At 39.2% G+C, this 22,203-nt stretch overlaps 1 protein-coding gene across 1 annotated transcript in view; it reads right to left on the bottom strand.

The window, feature by feature from the left end:
- PCSK7 (proprotein convertase subtilisin/kexin type 7) overlaps positions 1-22,203 on the bottom strand; it is a 1,762,277-nt gene that overhangs the window by 88,367 nt on the left and 1,651,707 nt on the right. The window contains exon 12 of the mRNA XM_044080959.1: positions 17,377-17,533. Coding sequence (XP_043936894.1) covers positions 17,377-17,533 — 157 coding nt within the window. The remainder of the gene's footprint in view (positions 1-17,376; positions 17,534-22,203) is intronic.

The raw sequence follows: 22,203 nt of genomic DNA, 5'->3' as shown, positions 1-22,203 counted from the left end.
TTACATTTACTGTGCTCTGTTGCATACGTAAACTTATGAATTACATTTAATATACTTAGTTCTAAAAGACATGCACTCACACTTACTGTCTGCAACAGTTTCACATTTCACAAAGTAAAACAAATTATCTGCACTATTATTTTCAGTCTAACAACTTTAAGAATAATAGAAATTAAAAAAACAGCAATATCTGCAGTTTAGACAAGTACACAAACATGTTGATACCCAAGCCCTCTATTTTCTTTTGCAGCCCGGTCTATTTAAGCGTTTTTTTCTGTGAAACATAAAACCAAAAAGGACATAAAAACAAATGATCCTTGAACTTTCTGTTATAGGCTCATTTTAATGCTTACAACGCTGGCAGTATCTGATTTCTCAGTTTCGTTCCATACTTGCAATGCTGTCTTTCCAGAGCCAACTAAAAATCAGTCATTGCCACGGCATATACATGCGCCTCAGTCTAAAACTGTCTCGTCATGAATCTCTAGTACTTTGCCTACCTGAGTCTTCATTTTTCTTAATGTCTTTTTAAAACCAAAGGAAAAAACAAACACTATCTAACCATGTAACAATCCACTTTGAGAAAAATACAATGCAAAGAAAATGCATCTCATTTAAGTTTCTATCTGGGTTTGTTCCGCTGCTTATAGATTTATAGGAGGTTACTAGGCTATTGACCTGAGGATTGTTTTAAGCCTAGCCTATTACACCCATTATATTTCAAGGGGAAAAAGTCTAGTCAATGACTATGATTATTAGTAATGACTGCCCATGTCCAAGAGGGATGTGGGAGCTATTCCTGGCAAGAATTTGTAGTTTGCCATCCATTCATTCAGGCTCTTTCTGAACAGTCATAGAGGTGCTCTGCTGAACATGAATTGTTTGTTTATTTTATTTTACATTTGTTGACCGGGCTAGTCTAACTGGATATATGTCCATTTTCAGTAGAGGCCTGGGGAGAAAAGCTCCACATAAAACAAACAGTACATTAAAAATTCAGTTTCAAAACATTAAACTTCCAGAGAAGTGGTAACCTTTGAGAAATGAATTTGTCTCGCCAGCATGTCCTATTTAAATTGCAGGACAGATTTTAGGTCATTGAAGTGGGTAATTCTAGTCCCATTTGACTTACGGATGTGCAGCAACTTCATCAGGTTGGGGTCAGAACTTGCTCTGTAAGCCAGGCACAAGTCTCCCCCCTAAGCAGCCTATATGCTACTTTATACAGTGACAAACACTTCAGTCTGTCTGTGTAAGGCATGTGCTGAAGACCTTGGTTCTTCTTAGTTAAAAATCCCTGGGGTTTCTCAAGTTGCTGCAGGTGCCTGGTAAGGTACATACCAAAGGGGGTGTTACAGTCAATTATGAGCCTGATAAGGGATAAGTATAGGGGGGTTATAACCTCTTTTGCTTTTGAGGCTATGCCTTTGCTAATCGAATGTGTGATGAAGAATGCCTTTCTTACTACAGTGGACACATGGTGGTCGAAGTTTGGGTCACAGTCTACTTGTGTGCCCAAATCCCTTACTATAGCATTCGTACTTAAGGTATTGTTGTTTATTTGATAGTTAGTAGGGAAATTGCTTTTACCGAAGTGGATGACGATGCATGTTTTTGCATTTAGTTAGAGTCTATGGCTTTGGCACCAACTGTTGGTCTGTGTAAGCCCCTCTTGGAGGACCATTGACATCATTTGGGGAGTCGATGATCTCACCAAGTTTGCAGTCGTTAGCAAACTTGGTCAGCCACATCCCCTTTGTTTTGGCCTGGACTTCCGAGAAGTAAATACCAAAGGGGGACCCAGTACTGACCCTTGTGGAACCCCACTGGTGACAGGTCTGCTGGTTGAGGAGTCACCCACTTTGATAGCATGTGTAAGGTTAGTGAACTAGTTTGCAACAAACCTAACAAAGGAGTTGACATTTAGGTGGGTGAGTTTGTCAGTAATGCCTGAATGGGGTCAATAATGCTCTGATTTGAAATGCAACATCCCTGATTTCTTCTCTTTCACTGACTTGGTTGTACAGCCATTGAGAGAGACAGACAGACTTTCTGGAGTTTGTTGCAGTCAAAATGGACCAAGAGCAGACAAGCCTGCAATCTACCACTAGAACAATTGTTTTAAAAAAACTGTACTGTTCTGTACAGTGCTAAAAGAGAAGTTGTGTTTAATGCAGATCTGGATTTGGTAACTAAGCAATGCAGAGTGTGTGTGTGTGTGTGTGTGTGTGTGTGTGTGTGTGTGTGTGTGTGTGTGTGTGTGTGTTTATGGCCAGATCTAGCACAGGGCTCCCTACAACCTGATGCTAGCTTGGTGGGGGAGGGGGGATCCATAATAATTTTTGCTAAAAAGTGTCCCACACTGTCCCACCCACTTCTCTCAACTTCCATTTTACCTTCTAAATCTGTGATTTCTCCCCTGCTTCAATATGACATGCAACAGTTTCCATTTTTTCATCTTTCACTGGCTCAAATGCAGAGCTAATGACAGAGACAGAGAGAGAGAGAGAGAGAGAGAGAGAGACTTCCTGGAGGTTATCACAGTCAAAATGAACAAGTACTGGACAAGCCTGCAGTCTAGCAGTCACATATTGGTCGAAAAAGCCAATACCATGAAGTGCTGAAAACGTTATCATGTTTAGTGTGCATCTATGAACCATGCAGTGCACTGTGTGTGTGTAAGTGCATGTGCGTGTGTGCTTGGGCAAAGGGTACAGTTCTGTTTCTCATCAGTCCCCAGTTTTGCAGAACAGCCCTGATTTTGGCTCATACTTTTGCCTTTGTCATAAAATATTTCATTTTTTGGCAACTCACTGGGGATTACAGTCATATCACAATGCAAGTCATTAGAAATTCGTAGTTATTTTTTTCCAGAAAATGTATGCAGATGCAAAACCTGTTGCTCTGTTAACTTTTTAAATTAAGAGTATGCCTCTCATCTGTCCCCAATTTATGAAGCATATCTGACATTACCAACTATTTTTGCTGTGCATCACAAAATGTTTCATTTTATGATAAATTACTGAGGACCACTGTTAGTAGTAATGTCAGTCATTAGAGTTTCCTAACCATTACTGTTAAGAAAATGCATATTGATACAAAATTAAAAGAACAACAGGTTTTGCAAGTGAATTACAGTTGTCTGGCACTTAGTGCAGTGAACTAAAAAATCTCTGAGCTATTAATAAACTGTTAATGAACTGCTACCTGTAGTCAAAAGTTCAGTGTTTGATTCACTTCACCTCCACTTGCCTAATATATGACTTTCAGTAAGTCACTTAATCAGACATTGCTCATGGGTCACCCCTGAAAAGGGAAACTCTGCCAGTGGGTTTATTTGATTGGGGATTGGCATAGCAGATAAGGTGTTTACCTCACCAACACAAGCTACAGGGTTTGATTCTCACACTTGATGGAAACTGGCTAGGCTTGAAATGGCCCACAAGGGCAGCTAGCCTAGTACTCACTTGTGAACCTATTAACGTAAGATAAAATAGTAAGAAAAAAAAAAATTGGGCGGCTTTTGTTCCTACATTATTGTTGGCTTCGACCTGAATTCCGGAGCAAAGAAATTGAGAAGTATTTTTTTCTATTCTTCTTAAAATGTATAGTTTTCTGGCAAACTGATATTGACTGCAGTCACTAAAAAACAACATGTAAGCACATTTCAGATTTTGTAACCTTCAGAAATTGCATGCCAATGCAAACCTTGTTATTCTAGCAACCTGAGTTTTGGGTCTCTGTCCCTGATCCTTAGGTTAACAGTTGACAGGGCAGAGGGAAGCTACAATCAACTGCACTGTACGATTCTGACAGGAGGAAGCAGAGATGCATCTCTGGGCCATTATTTATATATTTATTCATTTACTTGATCTCAATCAAATATCTGTGGTGTACAGTCATGCAAATGGCTGCAAGTGATGGCAAAATCTCTGTGTGTGCAGAAGGCACAGTTCTCAACTATCCCCAATTCTGCCTCATATTTGTGGTCTGTTCCTTATAAAACATGTGTATTTTTCTGACAAACTGTGGAGTGTAGTCACTAAAAATGAAAAACATGTGCATTTCATAGGTTCATAGGTAGGTACTAGCCTGTTGGCCCAAGGGCCTAAATAAGCCTAGCCAACAAGGTTCCCTGGCTTATGTCACCCAAGAAAGTTAATTTTCTGTGCCCCTGTCGAGCAGAGCCACAGAAGTGATCCCCGGGGTGTATTTCCTATTTCACATCCACTCATCAAGATTTTTCTTGAAGAGTGCTAATGAGGAACTTTGCTTGACATAGATGGGTATCTTTTTCCAGAGTATAGGAAGTTTTGTGAGGCGGTCAGTGTAGGGCATCTGTTTGAGGTCAGTAATCCTCTTTGTGAGGTCCTTTTGTGGCCTTTCCAGCTGCTGCAGATGTCTTGTGAGGTACATTTCAAAAGGGGTGTTGTACTCTATAATGGGTCTAATGAGTGCCGAGTAGAGAGGAACAATGACCTCTTTTTTCCTGGATGAGAATCCTTTTGTGATGATGTGTGCCACATAAAAAGATTTCCTGACTACTGTGGCGATGTGATTGTCAAATGAGAGACTACTGCCCACCTGGGTCCCAAGGTCTCATCACACATTTGGCATTAAGTAGACTGCTGTTTATGTGGTAGTTCATGGGTACAGAGTTTTTACCAAAGGGAATGACAATGCACTTTTTGGCATTGAGCTTGAGGCCATGCCTCTGACACCAGGCATCTGTCTCAGTGAGGCCCTTCTGTAGGATGTCCACATTATTTGGGGACTTGACTATGGCTCCTAGTTTGCAATCATCTGCGAACTTCGTTAGCCAGAGGCCTTCTGTGTTAGCCTGTACTTCAAAGAAGTAGATACCAAACAGGAGAGGTCCCAGGACTGAACCCTGTGGTACTCCACTTGTCACTGGATTGAAGTCAGATTTGGAGTCTGCAACTTTTACAGTGTGGGTTCTGTCAGTGAGCCAGTTGGCAACCCATCTTGTGACATAGGGATTTATACCTAGTTTAGTGAGTTTAGCTATAATTCCAGACTGGGGGATGGTGTCAAAAGCCTTGGCGAGGACAAGATAGACTGTGTGAACCACCTTAGCCTCGTTTATGGCTTTGGTGACTGCCTCAAAGAAGTCGATGAGGTTCAGAAGGCATGATCTGCCTTTCACAAACCCGAACTGGGTGGGGTCCAGAGTTTGGAGGTTACCATGTCTTTGTTCATGAGTTCCATGATGATACGTTCCATGGCCTTGCAGACCGGGCTCGTCAGGCTAATAGGGCGATAGTTCCCAGGACCAGTGGTGGCTCCCCCTTTGTGGAGTGGGATAACTGTTGTTGTGCACCATTCAGTGGGCACAAAGCCTGATGTGAGACTATGATTGAACATGGTGCTTAGGTGGGGAGCCAGTTCATTCTGAAGTTCGTGTAAAACGCAGCCTGGGATGTTGTCCGGTCCCATGGATGCTGTGTTTTTGGTTTTAGAGAGTGCAGCTTTTACCTGCATAGATGTGATTATAGGGACTCTGCATTCTTCCTGTATAGATATGGGCCCTTTAGGGGGTGAGAGGGGGTAAAGTTAGCACTGAACCTATCTGCCAGGATGTTGGCAATATCAGTTGATTCTGTAATTTTCGTGCCGTTGTGCTGCAACTCAGAGCAGATCTGGGTGTTGCCATTAAGACTCCTGACATAGCTACAGAATGCCTTGTGGTTGTCCTTAGAATCAGTGGCGATTTTGTTTTCATAGCTAGCTTTGTAGGATCTTATAAGGGATCTCAGCTTCTTACTGAGGCTGACCAGGCAGCTCCTCCACTCATGGAATTTTACTCTCTTTTTCAACAGTTTCTTCCTTCTGTTGTACAGCTTGTTTATGGCAGGGGACCACCAGATTGGCTTCCTTTTTTTGAATGATAGCATCTTGGTTCTGTTTGGGATAGCACGATCCATGCACTCATGTAAGTGCTTATTGAATGCATTTGTGTAGGATTCAGCAGTCGTAACTGTATTGTCTATCTGCATGGGTGTCATGAAGTTCGCCACTTCTGTCTTAAGAAGCATGAAGTTGGCTTTGGAGAAATGCTTTACCGTAGTTTCCTGGCAGGATGTGGATATCTAGGGTGATTAGCTTTATGGCCGGATCTGACCAACGAGGAGTTGATTTCAGGTGTGGAACACCGGTCACTCATGTTGGTAATGACTAGGTCTAGGATATTGTTGCCCCTGGTGGAGGTGTGGATAAGTTGATCCAGGGCTTTGGAATTTATGAATTCCAGAAAGCGTTGAGTGAAGGAGTTGGTATACTAGTAGTTTTCCCAGTTAATGTTGGGGTAGTTGAAATTGCCCATTATTAGGGTGTTTGGTTGAACCCTAAGATTTTAATATTTCAGACTTTATATCCTTCAGAAAATGCTTGCTAACAGAAAACCTGTTATATTTGCAATTTCCTAAGTTTATAAGAACAATATTTAAAATCTGCTCCTGATTTTGGATCTTTGCTTAGAGACTGGAAGGGCATTGGGTCTTCAGTGGGTTGCATTGTACAGTTCACATAGCTGTGAGCTGAAATACACTTCCAAGTCACTATTTATGCATTTATTTGTACACAGTCAAACAAGAGGTTGTAAATTATTGTCTTAATTATGTACAAGTACGTGTGTGTGTCAATATACATACACGGTTCCTACATCCCAGAATACTTATGGTAAAAAGGAGGAGCTTACTGTATTAAACAGGAGCATTATCATATGAGCCATGTTCTTTAGGTTCAGTCCTTGGTTTTATTCCTTTGCTAGGTGTTGAATTATTATTTGGTTGTGAATTAAATGGACAACATGAAGTCTGTGTGTTTAATGCTACTATTTTAACTCTAATACATTTTTATTTAACTTTTTTTTTTGCAGGCACATGGGTGTGAAATGCACTGTGTTGAGCTACAATACAGTTTGTCTGGCACTTGGTGCAGACAAGTAAGGCTATGAGTTATCAATGAGCTGCTTCTTGAAGGGCAAAGTTCAATCCCTTCGGCCTTTGTCTACTGTGCGACTCTGACAAAATTACCTCACTAAACAGTGCTCCCGAGCTGCTCTTGAAAAGGGACATTTTAGTCCAGTGGCTGTTCAAGTCTTTTAGCAAATGCATTACACACTTTTTGAATTCCTGCACCCTTCACATAACCACTAATTACTTCCTCACTATATTTGACTATGAATCCCAGCAAGTCTCTTGTAGTATAATGGCTTGCCAGATGCACTTAGGATAAATTAAAGTTTCAACGGAAGAGAAATTTACCATTGCTCATGCTGAATCTATTTTTAATGTAAGAACTTTTTTGTTTTGTTCAGATGATTGTTAACGTTTTTAATGAAAATTTCAAATAAAAGTTTTAAATAAAATCAAAGTCTCTGTGATCACTGTGAATAAAAGAAGACAATACTAAGCACATTGACGGGTTTGAATAGCTCTTTATGGTAACTGGGAAGACAGAAACAAATAACTAGGATAGTGGAATGGCTGGAAGGGCCCACGGGTAGTTTACCCCACTCAGGGCCTCATTTAACCCTGATCCGGGCTCTAGAGAATCTCTAAATTAATGGTGCTCTATCAGTAAAACAGCTTTCAGTCTGACTTACGATGAACTAATCCCCCATGAGACACTCCAATTAACTCCCTTCTCATCTTCAGTCAGAACTGAAAGAAAACCACACATCTTTTCAAGACATTTAAAACATTACATCTTTTTCTCTCAAACATCGATCTCTCCATCTCTCACTCATCTAAAGGATACCATCTCCTGGCCACTTACATATTAGTAATTTTCTCTTTCCACTAGCTTTCTGGTACCACCTTCACTGAAGTTTCTGCCAAATACAGTGCGACTAACACAAACAGAGCTAGCACAGAGGGCACTCAGAGCCTGCAGGTCCCACCCAAATCACAAATTTAACAGAAAACAAACCAGTGAAAATGTACTGCAGTTTGGCTCTTTTCTAGATCATAAATTTTTAAAGAAGTAACAGATGTCCACCCAAGGCAGCTACCAACTCCAGAAGGAAGACAAGTACAGCAAAGTAAAATTTACAAATCCACCGTGGATCTGTTTTACTTTGCTGTAATTCTCTTCCTTTCTGGGTTTGGTTAGCTGCCTTGGGTGGACATCTGCTATTTTCTTTTTGTGGTCTGTGGATTTTTGTCCACCTGTTATCCTGCCTGATTACTTAGTTATTAGATCATAAATTTGCCAGACAATAAGCCCGAGCCAAACTTGTAATTAATTAACTGAATTAATTTACTTGTTCTACTGTGATTGGGTTAGAGTAGTGGAACTAGGTTAAGAAGGGAGGTGATGATTAGTGATCAGCAGTATGGTTTCATGCCAGGAAAGAGCACTACAGATGTGATGTTTGCTCTGAGAGTGTTGATGGAGAAGTACAGAGAAGGTCAGAAGGAGTTGCATTGTGTCTTTGTGGACTTGGAGAAAGCATATGACAGGGTGCCTAGAGAGGAGTTGTAGTACTGTATGAGGAAGTCGGGAGTGTTACACAATTATGTAATAGTGGTACAGGATATGTACAAGGGTAGTGTGACAGCGGTGAGGTCTGCGCTCTGAACCCTTTCTTATTTGCAATGGTGATGGACAGGTTGACAGACGAGATAAGGAGTCCCCGTGGACTATGACGTTTGCAGATGACATTGTGATCTGTAGTGAGAGTAGGGAACAGGTGGAGGAGACCCTGGAGAGGTGGAGAGGTGGAGATATGCTCTAGAGAAAAGAGGAATGAAGGTCAGCAGGACTAAGACAGAATATATGTGTGTGAATGAGAGGGAGGATATAAGAATGATGAAGATGCAGGGAGTAGAGGTGGCGAAGGTGGGTGAGTTTAAATATTTGGGATCAACAGTTCAGAGTAATGGTGAGTGTGGAAGAGAGGTGAAGAAAATAGTACAGGTAGGATGGAGTGGGTGGAGAAGAGTGTCAGGAGCGATTTGTGACAGACGAATACCAGTAAGAGTGAAAGAGAAGGTCTACAAGAGGGTAGTGAGACCAGCTATGTTATATGGGTTGGAGACAGTGGCACTGACAAAAAGGCAGGAGTCAGAGATTGATGTGGCAGAGTTGAAGATGTTAAGATTTGCACTGGGTGTGACAAGGATGGACAGGATTAGGAATAAGTATATTAGAGGGTCAGCCAGGTTGAAAGGTTTGGAGACAAAACCAGAAGGGCAAGATTACGTTGGTTTGGACATGTGCTGAGGAGGGATGCAGAGTATATTGGGAAAAAGATGCTAAGGATGAAACTGCCAGGTAACAGGAAAAGGGGAAGGCCTAAGATAAGGTTTATGGATGTGGTGAGAGAGGACATGCAGGTGGTTGGTGTGACAGAGCAAGATGCAGAGGACAGGAAGAAATGGCAACAGTTGATCCGCTGTGGCGACCCCTAATGGGAGCAGCCGAAAGAAGCAGAAGTAGTTCTACTGTGATTGGGTCATGCATTTTTAACTATGTGGTGCATCAGGTAACCTGTTTACTCTGAAGAATTTCTGCATCTGTCAGAATGAAAGCACTTGGGTACTGCTTTAATAAATTATTTTTTAGATATTGCTGTTTGCCCTAGTGGACATTGTCTTTGTTTTTAGCACTTTTGGTGTACACCTTTGGTTGCAACTTGTAATCGAGCTGTAACCTGGGTCAACAGCCAACACTGGTTCACCAAACACTGACTTTAACGACTCGCCAAACAAGTTTATATTTTTAGATCTCTTGTATACTTGCATCTAATTTCTGTAGGCATTAACTAAAGACATTATTGGAGATGATTAAAAACAATCTGCTAAAATATATAGCTATTATGTAAACTGTCTGAATCACTTTCTGAGAGAAGCAAGTTTGCTCCACAGTGATGTCCACTGCATAAATTAAAAGGGTAGAGGTTATAAGCCTATCATTTTAGTCTTGACAAACATGGAAACACCATAATCTGTTGTGTGCATCCTAAAAATGAAAGCAGGTGAAACCTGGAATTTGAGGTAGACATCTAGTAACTTTAAAACAAGTTTTCATTATATTACAGTACAGAGAGAAACGGTTCTCATGCAAAAGAAGGCCTCAACATTGCCAACTTTTTTGTTTGCATTTCACATTTAGGAAAGTTACCATCACCTGAGAACTAGTGGTTATAATTTCTGGTACTGTATTTTAACCCAAGAAAAGAAAGTTTTGCATTCAGTACCAGCATTTACTGGCGGAAAAGGTAGAGTTTATGCTTTGCAAAGTAGTCAGACTGATCAAATATCTTATGATATGTACTGAATCTAGTGCTAAAGGTCATGATTTTGGTTAGGAATTTTGACACACTTGACATGAAGGCAAATCTTACTAAATATGTGGATACTGTCACTGCACACAAGAATGCTGGAAAAGTCTCACATAACTTTCTGCATATCTGTAGCAGCAGACCTTCTCCAGCTAGTGGAACCCATAAGAACTATGATCATGTTACAGCTATCAAAAATTTTATTTTGTCAGCAGGATATATCCCTAAACTTTGCTCCGGATAAATAGGTAATAGTGATTTGCTCTTTAAAAAAGATCTATGAAGTGAATGTCAGCTTTATGAATTACAGAAAAACAGATGACCACAACATTTTTATGTCTGTACTGTGTTAATACTGGGTAGATACACAAGGCTAGACATATTAGAACTCCCCCCCCCCAGGTTTTCTGAAGTTTTAACTTTGCATAATAACATAATATGGTATAAGCGTGTTCAAGTTAGGGCAGTGATACAATAGTCTGGATGTATGAGGTTATTATTTTTGAGACTTCATCAGAATTTTTAAGAAATTCATCACATGTTCTCACAGACATGTCTATATGGTCAGCTACTGTGTTAGCTGCTAAAGTTTCTCTTGAAAGATTTAACTCTCTCATATATATGTATGTTAAGAGTATAGGTAATCAATATTGTGCTGTTGAAAAGCATGCAGCAGTTCTTAAATTGCTTGAAGTACCTGTATGTATATGGTCCTTAAAGGTGAGCTCATGCAGGATTTGCATACGATTATACTATTAAAAAGGTATTAAATAAGTATTAATGAATACCCCTGCTGTAAGCTAAAAATAATTCTACATATTTTTCTTTCAATGGCTTTTTGTAGTTAGTCCATGAAATCAGAAATGTACCACCTCCTATACTTTTTCAGTTCTGAATTTGAAAATGTATTAAGAGGGTGGCAGAGTGCTGCAATGGTCAGCTCTGCTCAGAGCTCTTTGTTCTTAATTTCATTTCTTGGATGGGTGACTTCTATGTGGAATCTACAAGTCCTTCTGTGTTGGTTTTGAGTGGTTACTTTGGTTACTTCCCACATCAATACAACATGCTGTAGGTTAAATATACATGCCCTTTAACCTGCATACAGATATGTGTGTGTGTGTGTGTGTGTGTGTGCATGTGTCATATATGTTCATCAAAGATGACCTTCTCTGACTTACAGCTGTAGTGCCAAGAAAGATTTTGGCTGTTCCACACCTCTGAAAAGGATAAAGCAGGCATTGTAAAATAAATAAATTAATATATTAAAAGTAGTAAGTAGGTAAGGCAAGTTTAAGATAACAGTTCTCACCAAGTTTGGAGCCTACCATTTTATTAAATCTCCAGTGGCTGCCTAGAGCAAAATGACTGTGACTAAACGTAGTGTCCCTTAACAGAAATCAAAAGTTTGTGCATGCATTTATTAGCTACTACTATTGAATCTCAACACCTAGAAATATTGACCCGAGTCATAAATAAGACTGAACTTACACTGGTACAACACATTACAGATTCACTGCACTTTTGCCTGTACTTCTCAAGGAAAACTACACAGCAGCTGATGTCGTTTAAAGAGACGGTAATGAAAGAAAAGGCTGACACTTGTTTAATTTGACTCTTGTACAATCAACCACATATGGCTAAGTGTTCCTTTGATCATCAGCAAAAAGACAAAGTTATTACAGAAAAGCAGATAAGCTGATAACTATTATAAATATTTGCTTAACCTCCAAGACAAGCCAAAAATAATAGCACATGTACAAGCAGGTGTGCCCCCCAGAAATAAAAAAAAATGTTCATTACAGCTCACTCAGCAGCTGGATAAGGAAATGAGGAATGGTCTCTGTCAACTGCTTCCTAATCTGCCAAAATGTTAAGCTTGTCTCAGGTATTAGCGAGTGTCTGGATTAAGTTACTTGGTAAATTAGGCACAGTGCTTTGTAACACATTGTTCCAAAGGAATCTGGGTGGAACATGTATATTATTGTGGAGGGGAAAATATTCTTTTGATAGTGTTACTCATACTTTACACAAAGCAGACATATCCTCATAGTGTGCCTTCACTTTTATTTCTGTTTTCCAACTCTACAGACTGTGTGGGATGGGAGTTTGGCATAATGGTTAAGGTGTTTGCCTTATAAACCAAAGGTGCAGGGTTTGATTCTCAAATGGGGTAATTGGCTAGGCTTAAAATGGCCCACAAAGGCAGTTAGCCTAGTACTAATCTATGAATCTATGAATGTTAGCCTGCAGCTTCCTTTTGTTTTTTTTGTTTGTGTTCTTAACCTTGGCTGAAGTTAATCTGGGGAAAAAAGTATTTCAAACATAAAAAAGGTCGGTTGACTGTGAAATAACCAAATACTTCCACCAAGTAAAATGAGAGCCTCTATATAAAAAATAAATAACTGCAGCAATTCTGACAACTCAACCCTAAAAAAATAATGTGCTTTAATAACTGAAACAGCATTCTATGTAACCTCACCTTAAACTTACATATACCAGCTTCATGGTCATACAACACTGGGGAAGGGTACAGTAATCTCAAGAGATGACAGTTTTTGCTCTAAGAAGAGCAAGCTAGCAAGTGAACTTTGAAAAAAAATGTACTCCATGAAAATACTGGACAGCTGAAAGCATGAACTTAAATTTCACCCACCACAGAGTTTATTCTATGTTTCATGGAGCTAAGCCAGCAACACTCACTCGCTGTTTTCTTCATCATGGATAAAATCTCATTATTATGCATTTATCAAAATTCATTCATTCATTACTCATTTAACCCAATGCAAGTTTGTGGGGGAGGTAAAACCTACACAGGCATGCAGACAGTACAAGGCAGAGAAGCTTGTATGAATGGATTACCAACCCATTGCAAAATGTACACATACTTATTCTCACACTGTACATACATACTGCAAATCAGATAAAACTATTAGTAACTTTTGGAAAGTATAAGAAAATGACTTACCGGTTCTCTAAAATGTTGGCAAAGGTTGGGAATTCCTTGGCTTCCCATATTAAAAGAAGTTACAACATTCTGAGCTTTAAAAATGCAACAGATATTTATTTTAGTGTAACAAAATACAGAACTTGACAAGTTATAAACACCATATTGCCTGTGCTTTGTATCAGTACTGTAGTATACCTTTGAGCAATTCAGAAGACTGCTGATTCACTTATTGCATTCCATTGGCATATGGTACAAACGTGGTGCACCTGAAGAAAATCCACAAGGATACAGGAAGGACACACGCAGTCCAAACAGAAAGCAAGCCAGCTGAGAGCCAAACTGAAGAAAGAATTGCTACGAGGACACAATGCTAACTTCTGTACCACTGTGCTGCCCATTTATCAATCTTAATGCCCTGTGCTAAAAGGACACACGACCAATCACACAAATTCCATGAAAATGCACACAATAAAGTTCAAAATAGGCCTAAAAACAGTCTGCTTGTTTATGTCTTTCCCTTCTAAAAAGATCCCCACTCTTTCAATCAACTTCCAGCTTATTGCATACTAGCTACTCCAATGCTCAACTGCTCTTCTTCAAACACTGCCAACCCCATAACAGAAAGTTTGACACTGCACATACTTGCATGGTTTAGTAATTTCTCAGGCATCATTTAACATATCTCTATTTCTCCTTGTTAGGACTATCTGCCCCTAAATGACGGAACTTGCTACCACATTTAATCACTAACATTAGCAACTAAACCACCGGAAAAGAAGCACTAAAATGCTTAAAAAAGCTACAAACACCCGCTACACAAAATAAAATTTGCACTATACCAGAAACCTTTCTCTGACTGTTTTCAGCCCTCACAGTACTTTACTGAAACTGTGAGAGAAAATATCCTACCGCAAATCCAAAACCTTGTCAGTATAAGCAACACCTCAGTACTCCCCTAAAAAAGAGGCTACTGACCTAGTGGGACTAACCCAGCTAGCAAAAAATAAATAAATAAACTTGAAAGGAAGCAACTCTCAAATTAACTTGCATCTCATATAAAATAAAGCAAAAGTCATGTTCATTTATGACATACCAGCAAAGGCACATGTCCTGTAGCTGCCCTTTGTTTTTGTATAAAACAGCATGGGTCTTAGGCTCTTGGCTTATGGGCCAAATATGGCCCATGAACCCTTTTAATCCAACCCACACAGCTTTGCCTATAAATGCTCAATTTGGCCTGCAAAGCATTTTTTTATACTAAAAAATATTCCAAAAAAATAAAGTCCAGCTTGCAATCCAGTCTACACTGATAAATACTCGACTCTTTGATCCAGACGGCCTGTAGCAGCTTCCTTCTCGCTCTCTCTCTGTCATTGGCTTGACTACAGCCAATGACAAAAGACAGACGTTTCCTGGAGCTCAAAACTTACCAACAGCAAAAGTGTTTTAGCCTTTTTACTGTGGTACTTAATTTGCATGCAATGTTAAAATGTAAAACGTCCCTTAAAGACTGTTTTCTTTATTTCTGTATGTTTAAAAAAATCAAGCACATTCTAGATTTAACCCACCTTACACAGCCATATAACCAATATTACGGGTTTTACTAACTGGCGTTAACGGAGGGGGGCAAGCATCAGGAGAGTTAGTGACAACATGTATTTAGAGTTAAAACTAAGACAATGAGTGCTTTGTGTTGCCTTTTTTTTTAAACTACAGCATAGTTAATGACAATGTGTTTTACTTTAGCAACAAGCCAAAGTGAAATACCGTTGTAGGGATGCAGTTGTAAGTTGTTATCTGCACTTCTTAAGCCATCAGAAGGGACCATATATTATTTATTGTTGTTTTTCAACTTAATCAACACATGCACAGTCTCTGTGTAACAATACCTCAGTGATCCACCAATCAGAGTATGCACTGCAGTTATGTGTGGTTACTGACATCAGAGAGTTAGGATACTGGTGGCCTAAAGAGTTATGGACTGAGCTGGATCAATACAGACATTGTTAAAGGATTGTCCTCATGTAAATGACATTTATTTTGTTAATCAACCTCAGAGTACTAAAACTACAATTACGTTTTTAAAACTCCAAATGCCTGTACTCCACCAATAATGCCATTTTCAGACAAACTCTAAAGTTTTGAAACAGAAAAGAACTCTGTAACTGAGGTATGCTGCAATTTTAGTGAACTTTGAATGAAACAAGAAAATGTACTCAACAGAATTTTAGGATACAGACTTAGTTTTAAAGCTATAACTTAGCGTCAGTATGTCATTGAGGGGTGGTGGAAATCTCAAAATTAGTATTTCTGTGTAGAAAGCAGATAAGAACCTGGCACTGAGTTGAACATCCCACTGATTTTTGGTGCTAAAACCTGATGAGAAATCCAGTCCATACTCTTAGTCCTGCCCACCTTGTAAAATATCAGACCAGAAAACCTATCAAGGCACTTGTCATAACAAGTCAGTTGGGTAAGCATCATTTAAAATGATTTTTCTGTGCAACTGGAGTCTTAATACTGTGGAACTGAAAAACATGAGGAAATTTATTAGGTGGGACTGTTCACCTCATAGTATTGTTTGGTTGCCTGCTGTATAATTATACAGCTTTTATGCAATACCTGGGTGCCACCATTATGTCACATTATTTAGGTGTCTGAGGGCTGGTAAATCATAGAACTTAAAATTGTTGTCTCCATTTTGTTTTCCTTCTTTTTATTTCTTGGTTGTCAGCGTTTAGCGGAGTGCAGTGAACCTTAAGCAGCCCTCGGGTTACTTCAGCGGTTTTATATCCCTGTAATAGGCTGTACAAAACTATATCACATAAACCTGTGCAAACTGTTTACAAGTTGAGAACTCAAGCCCTGTCCTTGTACTTCGTTGTCCTGGTAATATTAAATGTATGTATCTTTCTTGAAACTCGGTCACTATTGAAAGAGGACTGATGTGGCACAGTTCACCAACCATTACATAAAATAAAGTGGCACAACTCTCAAGCCTCTAAAATATTCAACAAAAAGGCATTTAGGAATGGTCTTCAAGACTGAAGAGGATTAATTAGGATGAATCACATTTGTTCAATCAACTTGAGATCAGTCACCACAAAAATATCAAAAGCTAGAGAAAATCAGACTCCAAGCTACCTAAATAAAATGCATTGCACAATGCCCCTGAAGTATTTCTTTTGCAGAAGAGTTACTCCCCTGCACACCCCAATACGGGAGTAAACTTCCATGACCCCCCCCCCCCCCAAATCTCTATATACCTACTTAGAGACCATACAAACTCAGGGAAAGTAGAAAAAGTATAACACAAAAAGAAAAAAAAATTCCCTTTTCTCCAAGTTCCACAAAACCAAAAACAAAAGGAAAGCTCCAAGATACTGAAATGTTAACTACAACATATGATGTTTCTCCTGTGACACTTTGTGATGTGATGCAACACTACACAACTGCCTGCATTTTACTTCTAATTACTGCTTGATACTGTGCTAATATGGTGCCCTTCCATCAGCAAATATACATCTCATATCTACAGAATGGACGTTAGCTTATTTTTTCAATGCACATGATAGACATTTACAAAGAAGGAAGGTGTATTTATTACTGTTGCTCCAACAATACATGAATGAAGTGTAGCTGCTGTGGACATAAGTGTGATGGACCTAAAACTTCATCTTTCTACTGAGCTTCAAAGCAAATCTGCTTTTAGGTAGTCACTCAAGAATAAGCAGATTTTAACAGTTCGACAATGAGAAATAAGAGGTCTGTAAAGAATAGCAGTTTGAGTCAATCAGGGGATTCTGCATCATATTTCAAAGTATTACCACAAACATTGTGTGCTACTCTCCAGACACTTCTGCTGGAATCTCACCTTTTCAGTTACAATACTTGGAAAGTCTGCTTGCTTCACTTTAAATATGAAATGCTACAATGCTATTGTTTCACCCATTTTACTATTTTGCATTTCATTCTGTAGATTGCCTTCTTTCTAATCAGAATCTCTCATGCTTCTAGTAAAAAATATTTGCAGAACATTTTTTATGTGGATATATAAAGTGATGTATACAACAGAAATAAAACATAATTAAAAGTAATCATGATATAAGAAAGTACATACGAGTCTATGCTGCGTGTAGGCCCAATCAGAGATGACATGTTACTAGGACAGTACAACATAATTTCCAGATAGCCACGGCGTGGGTGGGTTATAGTTACCGTAACTGCTACATGTTCCAGGGTCTTCATACCAGACAGTAACAGGTCAGCTTCTGTAACTGAAGAAATACAACACTAAAATGTTAATGCTGTTGTATTCATTTTGTCTCCAGTAACATTACCAGTGTTGGCTCAGGACAGCTTTCTAAATAAAACTGCCTCATGCACATAAATTATCATTCTCATTAAAGATTATACATACAATTTGAAAAATGCTCACCTAGTGCTTTAAGTAAGTATGCAGAGCGCTCAATTAAATTGCATTGAAAACAAAGTTTCATGGTGTATTTTACATGGTTTATTTTACAGAAATACTACTAGATAAATAACCATCCTTGCCTGTTCATGCTACTTATTTTCTATTAACTACATTCTTAATCAAAAATAAAGAAGCAATAAACCCCTTTACAATGGGTGGCAAGTCATCTAGGCACCTACAAAGTATGAAAATGCGGGTGCTGAGATAACAATGTTGTGGTAGCCTTTTTTATTTTAAAATCATGACAATTTTAAAATTAAAAAATAACACTTTTAGCACAGTTAACCTATTAATTAAATAATTACCATAAAAACAAAACAAATCAATGAAAAATCAACCTGAAAGTGACTTGTCATGTCATTCTGCATGCAGTGTCCTTTCTCCCACTGAAACATAATAACATGTCATGGTTAGCTAATCCATGGTGTGTTACTATGTATCCTAAGCACTAACATCAATTACTGAAATGTAGCCATCGGTACTATTCTCAAATTCTCCTCATTCTGATATGATCAATTATACTGGTCAGGTGTGCTTTTGCCCACAACAATGATCATTCCATTTTTATAAAAAAAAAATTAATAGCAGATGCTACATAAGCCAGCTCAGAAAAGGTAAAGATTTCATTCTGAGTGTTTGAGGAGGTCACATTTCATTGGCAAGACAGTCTCCATCAAATCTGTGCTTTTTATGGCATTATTCTGAAAGGCGGTCATTGATTACTTGTGTGTTGGACAGTGGGGAAGAAAGGATGCACCTGACAGATTTGCAGAGGGCTGTTTTTGAAACAAGAAATTATAAAAAGAAATAAAAAACTGTTTCAGAACGATGTGACAGGCAATCAAACATGAAAGTTTTACACTTAACATAACCAATAGAGCTAAATGAACCAAATCCATCTTCTTCAAACCTGTAAGACTTGACTGCCGGCCCAAATCATCTTAGTACCTAAAGACTTTTCCAGGTACAAGCTTCTCCCCTTACCCATAATGCACTACATTTCTTTTTCTCTCTAGAATAGAAAGGCTGCTGCTTTTTGATAGAAGCACTAATTAATGCCACTAACAAAAAATGGAGCTGACCTGAAAATGCCTCTTCTAGGCCTCACCTACAAGGATGGGGGAAGACTGGTGGCTGCACTGACAAGGATGGACACAGATCACCTAAGCCACTTGTTAAGGTAAGTACTTAAATTTCTTATCTAGAATGATCCAGTCCATCCTCTTCAGAGCTTCCAAGTATTTCATTTAGTGTGGTGTCCTCAAAGAAGGACCATGACCTTCAGATCACATATAGCATCTTGTGAAGATATGTGGAGAAACTCATGTTGCAGCCACACAGATTTCATCCAAAGATGCATCAGAGAAAAATGCCTGAAAAGTAGTTATTGTTCTTAAGTGTACGGTGGGTGGGAAGATATGTCATACATTTGTCATATTTCTCAAAAAATGAATACACTTAGTAAGACCAGTGGATAGAATGACGTTACAGTCCTTATAATTGGGCTTTTATGCTGCCTTTGTCCTATTAAGGTAAAATCTCACCTGTTTACATACTTCTAGAGAATCCAGAACATACTTTCCCAAATTAGAACAAGAACAATGAGTACAGGAACAAGAAAGGGAGGTTAATGGCCTGGTTAACATTCAGTTCCATGGCTAACTTGGGCATAAAAGTAGGGTTTGTCTGCATGATCAGTCTTGTGCTTCAGAAAGATCAAGTAGGGAGAATTAATTGCTAAATTTCTGAAATTCTAGTGAAGGTTATTTGCCACCAGAAAAGTTGTCTTCTGAGACAAATAATGTCAGCTTCTCCAACCTAAAGTTCAAGTTCCAGCACAGTACAGGACTCTTAACTAGGAACATGATGACAAAAATACCTCTGAGGAAGGACTTGTATCCTTTTAACTTATTCAGTACAGAGCATCAGGAGTTTAATTAATCACCTTGCTTCCAGATGTTTTTAGTTCACAAAACCACTTGCCTGCTGAGAGGTTTTCTCCTGAAACCTCTCTCCTCCTCAACCTTTCCTCAGGAAATATCAACTACAACTCCCCCTACTATCACTATGGAAGAGGTCCTTAATGCTCCTCAGACCAAAAACACTGCATCAATGGGCCCAGACAATATCCCAGGATGCCTTCTAAATAGCATGAAACACGATCTGTCAGGGCCTTTAGAATTACTATTTAACTGTAACCTCCAAACAGTTTCATGCCTCATGAATGGAGAAATACAACGGTCATCTCTCTACACAAAGATGGGCCACCAACAGATCCATAAGTCTCACTAGTCTTGTATGTAAAGCCATGGGAAAAATTATCATGGAGATGATCAACAGAGACACTGGACCCAACCCACTTTGGTTTTGTTAAGGGCAGATCATGCCTACTTAACCTGGTGGAGTTCTTTGAGAAGGTCACCAAAACAATGGATGAGGGCAAAATTGTTCACACTGCCTACCTTGACCTAGTCAAGGCATTTGACACAATACCCCACTCGGGCATTGTTGACAAACTCGGGAGGTTAGGTACAAACCCGTATGTCACATGGTGGATAGTCAACTGGCTCACAGACAGGACCCAAGAAGTTAGAATTGGGGAGTCCACCTCTACAAAAAGGCCAGTCACAGGATCAGTCCTTGGATCGCTCCTTTTTGGCATTTACTTCTCAGAAGTCAAGACCAATGTCAGTGGTCTCTGGCTGACTAAATTTGCAGATGATTGCAAATTAGGAGTTGACATTGAATCTCACACTGATACAAATGTTCTCCAGAAGGGGCTGACATAGACAAACAACTGGTGTCAGAGTCATGGACTAAAACTAAATGCTAAGAAATACATAATAGTATCCTTTGGGAAGCCATCCATCCCTGGTAACCATCATATTGACAGCACACTCTTTGGAGTTGACCCAGTAGTCAGAGACTTAGAGACACACACAGATAGTAATCCAGCCTTTGACCATCATGTATCTATAGTAATGAGGAAATCGTTCTATACTGCACAACTTGTAAAACAAAGGTATGGCATCCAAGTTCAAGGAAGTCATTGCTGCACTGTATTCGGCACTCATCAGACTTATCATTGAGTACAATGCCCCCTTTAGTATGTACCTAACCAGGCATATACAACAATTGGAACATCCACAGAGGTTCCTCACTAAAAGAATACATGCTGCAAGTCAAATGTCCTTTGCAGACTGCCTCAAGGTCTTATCCAGGTATTCTGTATCCTACAGGCTTCTGAATGGAGATCTATGCCTGGTCTACAGGGCACTGTCAGACCCCCTCTCTGATGGACCTCCTGCATATCCACAAAACAAACAGCACAACAATTGTCCATTCTAAAGACTTAAACCTTGCGTGTGATATAAATAGGTCCTGCTGGAGAGACAGGTATGTATCCCAGAGACTACAGTGTCTAAGGAACAGGCTCTCCATCCATGTGAAGCAGAGTTCCTCCCTAATCCAATTCAAGTGCAACTTGGACAATTGGATGGGAAACTGGAAATTCATCCCTGGTTTGGTACCTATGTCTCCAATGGACACAGGTAACCTGTAAATGGTTCATCTCCCAAACCTTGCTTACATTTAACAAGGGTATCAGAACTTGTCAGATATTTGGGATGCACGGCTAGGCTTAAAAAGGTATGATATTGTGCAATAAATGGAAATAATCCATATCACATTTCTGGACTCACTGCAATAGCATACTGGTACTAGCAGCCTGAATAAATGCTTTCTGATATCAGACTCTAAAAAGTAAAGATTTTCTATCCCCTGTAAGTTTTATAATGCCTTTCCTGCCTGTTAATTTAATAACCACGTGTGGGGTTAGATGAGGACTGTGAAGAAAGTTTTTAGTCTTTTTTTTTTTTTTTTTTTTAAAGTAACTTGGGAAGTCACTCACAAACTTGCAGATCTCACAACTGGCAACTGCTTCAGATGTGGTCATAAAGATTCTAATCACTGGGTTGGAGATTTTCCACTGCTTCTAAAAATTAAGGATAAACTAAACACAAATGACAGTAAATTGGACAATTTCATGAACGCATCAGAACAGCATCTGATGAACATGGAAAAGCCCTGAAAGATAATTCAGATGCAACTGGAGAGTTACAGAAACACATCCACTTGGCAAGCACACAAGATGCCAAACAGCAGGTTAAATTGAATTGGCTACAGGTTAGACTGACAGAGTTAGAAAACTGGGCTCAGAGAAGGAACACAAGATTGATGGGTATACCTGAAAGAAGCAAAAGCAGGTAACTTTACTAGTAAAAATTTTGTTTACCACTTTGGCAAGGTTGGACGAAGCAGAATTAAATAAAGAACAATCACAGAACTGTGCTGGGGCAAATGTAACAGTGAAATGACCCCAGTAGCTAAATGTCAGATTTTTGAATTCTAAACCTAAAAAAAAAGATTGTTTTTCTACTGTGAGGACCTGGTATGAAGTTAATATACAAA

This window comes from Protopterus annectens, chromosome 8.part0 (genome assembly GCF_019279795.1).
Source record: "Protopterus annectens isolate FY-2018-M chromosome 8.part0, PAN1.0, whole genome shotgun sequence".
NCBI classification, from domain to species: domain Eukaryota; kingdom Metazoa; phylum Chordata; order Ceratodontiformes; family Protopteridae; genus Protopterus; species Protopterus annectens.
Note: the sequence above shows the minus strand (reverse complement) of the source record. Positions and strands in the feature narration are given on the sequence as shown.